Here is a 7,868-nt window from a genome sequence, read left to right on the forward strand (position 1 = left end):
TCGAAAAGTTATCCATAAATTGGACGCTTCCTGCAAGTTAGCACCGTCTATTTTTGCTTGAATTGTTTCTGTATCTTCGACCAGCAAATTCTCGATAGCCTCCGTCCATGTTAACGTCAATAGGCTATATACCAAAATGAACCGATAATGTCATGCTGCAATATTCATATCCTCTAATTGCGTCAGTGAAATTATCACAGAATTAATTAAACACGGTTCCCATTTCCAATTGACCACACGGCACTGTAGGAATCCTAATTAATTATAATTAAATTAAGGGGACTCCATCCAGTGCAGAATTGATTTGAGGAAAAGCCGCTGAAAGTTGAATTCAGAAGCGCCTGTAATGACTCCAGACATGATGGCGATGGGGGCCGGGCTGAGGTGGCCGTGTATAAATAGTGTGATCTGAAAAACACAGACATAACAGCAGGAGTGATCTAAACCTTCTACACGCAAACATATCGCCGAAATCACTGTTGAGCAGACACAAAGATTCGCGTTAGATTCATTTTAAATTGGATTTCCGTAATCAGCCATGGAAGAACTCACGGCGTTCGTGTCGAAATCCTTCGATCAGAAAAGCAAGGAGAGCAGCAAAGAGAGCATCACGTACAGGGAAGTTTTGGAGAGTGGTTTAGCCCGAGCCAGAGAGCTGGGGAACTCGGAGACCAGCCTTCAGGAGATTACAGAAACCAACAACAACCATTGTCCGGTACACCTTTACAAGGAGCACGTAGAGCTGGAAAAGGAGAAATTGAAGGAGTTTAACGTGACACGGGCTACTGACGGTGAGTTACACTTACGCAAAGTCTAATCATGTGTTTCGCTGGAGGCGCGTTTACAACTAGGTTTTTCGCGCGAATACGTTTGGCGTTGTTGTAATATTGATCAAATCTGAATTACTGTATATTGAGGTAATTTTCATTATCTTAAAGAAAGATTTCGATTGTGTTAAGAGGCTAACTAGCATGCGAGTGGAGAAATTCAAGCTGTACTCAGCTGACGCAATGGTTCGTTGATGTGTGTGCCGCGTAGAGAACCGTTTTGTTTTGTAAAAGAACAACGAAAGGCAATTTTAAATAAGAGAATCACAATAAATCTATAAAAATAGTCGCCTGTCCTCACATTTGAGGAATTACAGTCCAAACAATAGGCCCCTGTCTTGTCAAATTTGAAAGAACGATCTATCAATTTATTCCTTAGTGTTTCTTGTTGAATTGCCAGGAAATTACTAAAGACACTTATTTACTCTTTACGCACAAAACACTCAAAGAGTAAAACAGAATATCATTTAACACAGAACAATGTGGGTGATAATATTTCGAAAGAGATATTTAATTTAAAACGGGTTTGCTTTAGAAACTGTGAAGAAAGATGTTTAACAATCTTGGCAGGCCCATGATACTTTGTTTTGGAATACAAGACCTCAATAATAGTAATAATAATAATGATAATAATAATGGGTAAATATAAATGCTATTAATATGCTACATAAAAAAGAAAAAAAAAACAACAACAACAAAGACCTTTCAAAGAATCATAGAGAAAAGAAATTATTGCAGTAAGATAAAGTTTTGCAAGTTTTGATTTCCAAAACTTCCAAATAACACATTTTATTCTAATACTGCTCTGGAATGAGGATCCAGATCCATATATTTTTTTTTTAAAAGTGCAAAGCTTCATTGGCAATTTGTAAACTTCTAATGTCTTCTAATATGATTAATATGACATAATGATCTAATCTATTTATCTAAATATAAGAATGTATGCATATAAAAATATCGAGAATAATATTGGTTTTATTTGGTAGTCAGTTTTATTTGTAAAGCGATTTTCACAATGTTGTTTCAAAGCAGAAGTAGGTTGAAGTTATTCATCTCGGATTTTATGAAAATTGTTTTATTTTTTAGGCTAAAGTGTTACATCATGTTAAATAAATTTAGGGTATTTATGCCGATTCTGATTAAAATTCTCGCCATCTGCAATAAAAAAATAGGCTAATGTAGACTATAAACAAACGCATTAAAAATAAATACTTTATGTGTTCATGTTGTATTTTCACAGGAATTTACGACTGCAAAGACAAGAAGGAGGATGTGAAATCAGAGGACGAGGACGCACAGAGTAAACTGAAGCAGAGACGGAGCAGGACAAATTTTACGTTAGAGCAGCTGAATGAACTGGAGCGCTTATTTGATGAGACGCATTACCCGGACGCCTTCATGCGGGAGGAGTTGAGTCAGAGGCTGGGGCTGTCTGAGGCCCGCGTGCAGGTAAGCGTCCATTCCTCCATACGTTCTGTTATATTTTATCCATTCTATTTTTTAGAAAAAAAAAATATATTTAAAAACGATTTTAGAACAGATAAAACAAGCAAATGACTACATTGAAATATTAATAATTTGAAAACATTAGGAGAGCGTGCAGATTAATTTTTAAACGAATGCATCACGAATGCACCTTCTGGAAATGCAAATAACCGGGATGTCAATTGGGAGTTCTGTGTCACTCATTTTTCATCATTTTACGTACATGGTCTTGAAATAGTTTAAAGTAGGCCTAAATGTGTGAAAATAGCTCGATCATAATGGAGACAAATAGGCTAATGTCCACGGAGGTAATTCACAATCGGTTTATTGCTTTATATCTATATATTAGCAAGTAATAGAAATACTAAGTCTCTTATAATATCGCTTTTGTGGTGTTTCTGTTCATATGCCCAGAGGAGTTTATGACTCTGATAACTCAATGCCCGTAAAACTAAAGGGTTTTTATTACTGGTTTATAAAGTTATAAATAATAGGCAATCTATTTACAAAGTACTGTTAAACATTTTGTTATAGAGGAGTGAACTGGCAGCGCAAAATAATCAAATAAACAGTGTGGTCGCTAGGCCTTTATTCCTCCTACACACTTGCTTAAGTATAGCTATTAAATTTGTATATCACACCATGCGCCTGAGATGTTTAACATTTGGAGACAGTTGTTGTTATAGTCACTCACACACAAAGTATTTCTGTTGTCTTTCGATTTATGCGGGTTCAGTTTCATTGGTGGGTGTGGATATGAAATAGCCTTTTAGTTCCTGCAGCAGCAGCTTTATTCAAAGGAAAACTTGCTTATGTGCTGCAGAAAGATCTAACCACATCATTAAAATTAATGAAGAGATTGAACCGCTGCTGCAGGGGATACCTTCTTATGTCACTCACCTCATTTTCTCCAACCTTATCTTTGTAATATCTGCCATTGGCTTGATATACTGTTCCTATAAAAATGTATTAGGAATAATTCAATTCGATCTTAACTCCTACAGTGACATACCCCGTGTTACAAAATGTAATGGGAAAATAAGTAACATTGTTTGCCAGTGTGACAGCTTGCAAGCACGACATTTTTTAATGTTTCAGAGGTGGAGGCGAAATCAGATTAAAAGACGAGAGCAAAGAAGAGGTCAGAGCTGTGATTTGATGCAACCAAAAATTCATACTGCGTTAAAAACGCCTCTCTATGAGACATTTTATGACTCATATCACATTCTAAAATTCGCGGAAAACTCTCTGGACGTGAGGTAGCCTATAGTTGATATGAACCTGCTACTATAGCCTACCTACTACTGTTGTATTGAAGCCCCACGCCGACCAGCTGTCAAGAATCTAATTGAAAGTTATGAGACCTCAGTGAGGAGAAGGCAGTAATTCAATTACGACTAATATCTTTCGGTTTTTGGTGCAGGGCTAAATTAAATGTCATTATTCACTGTCTCTAATAAAAATCAAACGGAAATCAGATTAGGGTATTTGTGAACCGCATCATTGAGTGGTCCTTAATGAAGAAATAACTGTCGAAACCAGTGTAGCTCACTTTCCCTATAGCATAGAGCTGGATAATAACAATCGATCAAAGATTGATATATGATTGATACATTCATTGTGGCGCGCTATAAGTCACAGTGTGACTAATAATAATAATAGACCTAATAATAATAATAATAATAATAATATGTCATAATGGAAAACCGGAGTGTCTTTCAAAGAACAGACTGACAGACCACCATTTTCTTTTAAATTTTAATGAGCGAGTCTGAGCGTTCATAAAGCACTTTATAGCTTGTATGATTTAACTGAACTGACCAAAGTGAGTAATGATGGAGAACATACAGTAGCATAAATTCACGTTGTTCAAAATTATTATTTCCCACTTTTTCAAGCAACTATAATTAATTATATGGGGGAGAAAAAAAAAGATTTTATAAAAAACTATTTTTTCACCCATGTAAAATTGTCGATTAGCCAATATGGTGATTTGAAAGGGGCTAGTAGGCCTTCATCAACATTTCATTTACCAAAAAAGGAAATAAATAAAAAATATATAAATAAAATATAGATTTCTGTAAATGTAGACCCATCCAAAGAATACATAAAGAATTAATTTGAGTAGGCTAGAAGATACAAACTGCAATATTAACTATGAGGAAGAGTTGTGGAACAATGAATAACAGAACTCGCTTTTCCAATTAGAGTGTTTAATAAAGTAGGCTAATAAATTATCGGAGGCAAAATAAATCGGAAAATTGAGTAGGCCTAGCCTACAACAAATTAGCATTTTTTTTTTTTTTTTGTAATTCAATGTAGCCTAAAAGCCATGAATGGTGGTGAACACGATAAAGCATAACCGTGTTTTATTTCTTTTTTAGGTATGGTTTCAGAACAGAAGAGCGAAATGCCGAAAACAGGAAAATCAAATGCACAAAGGTAAAATGCTACCTTATTATTTAATGTTTTGTGTAAACATTAGATTTTATTATTTTATGCTATTCCAATATAATTTATGGGACACTGCCCTACAACCTGGGTGCTCGTGAGCTAAAAGCTCTTAGATGTCCTGAGCACGTGCAAACCTCACTGCACCGCGGCTCTGACAACACGCCATTTTATAACTCATTACATTTTAAACGGTGAAATCATCTACATTAAAAAATAATTATGACTAACTTTGCTCATTTATTATTCTTTTCTATTCAGGAGTTATTTTGGGCACCGCGAGTCACTTGGACGCGTGCAGGGTAGCTCCTTACGTGAATATGGGCGCACTCCGAATGCCATTTCAACAGGTAGGAATAACGAAACCTCTAATGGTTTCGTTCTTTAATATTTTGTGCTTTCAAATGGTCGCATTTCAATAACAGCACATCCAAATGCAAATGTGCAGTTCAGTCGACTAAATAAACGTCTCATAACACCTGGGCCTAAAAGTAGCTTAGTGGCAGAGAAATGTTTAGGCTTTGACAAACAATCTGATTTGACACTAGTCTCCATGCGTCGTGCGAAGGGCGCGAACCTTTCACCTCCGGGACCCGATGAGAGACGAATGAGATAAGAGGGACGGAGAGACATTTCATCTGGTGGTGAAGAACTGTCTGCATCACCCAGACGAGAGAGCAGCCATAATTAAGCTAATAGCACAGCGAGGGGAAGGCAGATAAAAGAGATTATGAAAGAGAGGAATAACGCACTGATGGTTATTGGCACTGAGCAGCATTGGCAGGGCCGAGGCGTGAGGACTGCATACTGAACACCACAAATGTCCACCACCTGTTGTTCTGACTGCCCCTGTAGTGGGGTTGCACAGTCCAATTTGACTGATTTGTGGAGACACTGGAGCAACGGCCTGCTTTAATTTTTATGAGTATTTTCACACAGAGTTAATTAAAATAAATGCAAGTCAGAAGGCCTGTGGTTAGAAATTGTGAGTAGCAAAGAAACTCAGATGAGACAGGCTGTATTCATACCTGATTATTTGCCAAAAATAACAGACTACCAGGTCTGACATTATTTATCCTCCTTTCAAAGTAATCTTCCTATGCGTCGTATTCATGTGGAAAACAAAAAAAGAAACATTGGTAAAACATTCTTTCCCGGTGTCAAAAACTTGTGCTGCTTGTCAGATGTTGTATTTTAGTTGGACCACAAAATGTAAAGCTTTGAAATATTTATGATCCCTGTGCAGAGAAAGATACATGAGAAGAATACTAAAAAAGAAAATAAAAAATAAGTCACTTTTTAAGTTGGCGGATGTCTAATTTTCACCTCATCTTACTGAAATAATTGCTCAGAATCGGCAACCTTATATTTTATGCTGCCTGCTTACATCCCCCCCCCTCCCTCCCTCCCTAGGAACTATGCGAATAAATATTTATATATATGAGAATGAATATTTTGGGTGCGAAATTGTTTATTTATGCCATTGAATATATAATTAAGATTACATGATGTTACAGCTTTTAAAGGTTGTATGGGCAGATTCAGTGTGGATCAAACTAATATGCTGAGATTTGAGATTTGCAGCTGATGGAAGTTCTTTGACTATTAAGCTGTCTGAACGCATTGCATAATTCAGCTCAAGATCAGATGAAAAAGAATGCACTGAGTTGAGTGAGAGAGTGTTTTCACTGAAAAGCTTTGGAGCGGTGTCCGAGCCTGAAAGCGGATCCCTGCCGCTCCTCGAGCTGACCCCACGGCCGCCGACTAACTCCGTGTTTGTTTTCGCTCACCCCGCAGGTCCAAGCTCAGTTACAGTTGGAGGGGGTCGGAACACACTCCCATCCTCATCTGCACCCACACCTCGCGGCCCACGCTCCCTATCTGATGTTCCCGCCCCCGCCCTTTGGATTACCGATCGCGTCGCTGGCAGACTCGGCCTCTGCGGCGGCCGCCGTGGTAGCGGCTGCCAAGAGCAATAGCAAGAACTCCAGCATCGCCGACCTGCGACTCAAGGCAAGAAAACACGCCGAGGCGCTGGGACTCTGACCCCCATGGGCTTCTCTGCTGCTCTGAACTGATAATTGCTTCTAACACAAGACTAAGCCTGTGAAAAGGCCGTGACACTCACAGTTAAAACAAAACAAAATAAAAACAAAAGAGAAAAAAAGGGGTGTAAGGGGAGAGAATGAGAGAGAGAAAAAAGTCACAAAAAACCAGCTGCCAAAACAAACCACTTGTAGAGAAAGGTAATTAAATACCAATGAATCACCTTTTACTTTTCGCCCAACAGGCAGGACTTCTTGGAGGCCACTGGCTCAGCCCTTTCCAGGCACAGATCACAGCCCCAGGACCATACAAAAATGTCTGGATGTCTGTCTGAAAACCAGCGTTTAGGAGAGAAGACTTTTTAAAAAAGCAAAGGCAGACACAGAGTGAGGCTAGAGGTTGTGTTTTTACGGACAGACACTGAAACTTTGGAATCTCAACCTCAAAGTGAAAAGAAAGAGACGGCCATATTTGCCTCCTACCACTGTGCCGCTGCCTAGTGCACGTGCTCAATTGAAGGATAGACCTATTGGGGCTGGCCTCCATTGTAACTGACATACATCTATGTTGATCACTGCCATGATAACCCTCCACTGCAATTCATATCCTAAAGCCGTTATTTGCATTTTTTTTCCTTTTTTTTTTGTTCATTCTGCTGTGGACAAAGACTGGAAACAGCAATAACATCAATGGCACAATCGCCTGGTTTTTAGTGGAATTCTTTCTGTTTTGGGAGGAAATGTTGCATTGCTGTTATTTCTTTCCGGGCATGTGTATGGACTTTTAGCTTTCATTCTCATATTTTGTGCTCTCTTTTTTATGTGATGTGTCCTGGAATAGAAGTGAACCTAGCTTTTGCACTTCAGGTCTTGTATCAAGGTGTTTACAATCCTTAATGCAAGATATACTACTTTTATGTAAGGGGGAAACAAATTTGGCTTTCGTTTCGCTGAAATACATTTAAAATCACTTTTTTTGGTTTGTTTCAAAAAGGCTAAACAGTAACTGCAACTTTGTAATTTAACATTTTAAGAAACATCAGTTTAACTGAAATGCAAT

General features: G+C 38.1%; 1 protein-coding gene across 1 annotated transcript; it reads left to right on the plus strand.

Annotated features, from left to right (window-relative positions):
• Positions 1–538: 538 nt before the first annotated feature.
• shox (shox homeobox) lies at positions 539–7,143 on the plus strand. Its single transcript, XM_067410432.1, has 6 exons — positions 539–791; positions 2,068–2,276; positions 4,697–4,754; positions 5,025–5,113; positions 6,561–6,776; positions 7,054–7,143. The coding sequence occupies exons 1-6, from the start codon at positions 539–541 to the stop codon at positions 7,141–7,143; spliced, it is 915 nt and encodes a 304-aa protein (XP_067266533.1).
• Positions 7,144–7,868: the final 725 nt, after the last annotated feature.

Source organism: Chanodichthys erythropterus, chromosome 14 (assembly GCF_024489055.1).
Source record: "Chanodichthys erythropterus isolate Z2021 chromosome 14, ASM2448905v1, whole genome shotgun sequence".
Taxonomy (NCBI): domain Eukaryota; kingdom Metazoa; phylum Chordata; class Actinopteri; order Cypriniformes; family Xenocyprididae; genus Chanodichthys; species Chanodichthys erythropterus.

Bases quoted from the DNA above. Each gene is read 5' to 3' on its own strand.
- shox (XM_067410432.1), top strand. From the start codon at position 539: ATGGAAGAACTCACGGCGTTCGTGTCGAAATCCTTCGATCAGAAAAGC. The intron at 792-2,067 runs GTGAGTTACACT...GTATTTTCACAG, and splicing joins CGTGACACGGGCTACTGACG to GAATTTACGACTGCAAAGAC. The intron at 4,755-5,024 runs GTAAAATGCTAC...TTTTCTATTCAG, and splicing joins GGAAAATCAAATGCACAAAG to GAGTTATTTTGGGCACCGCG.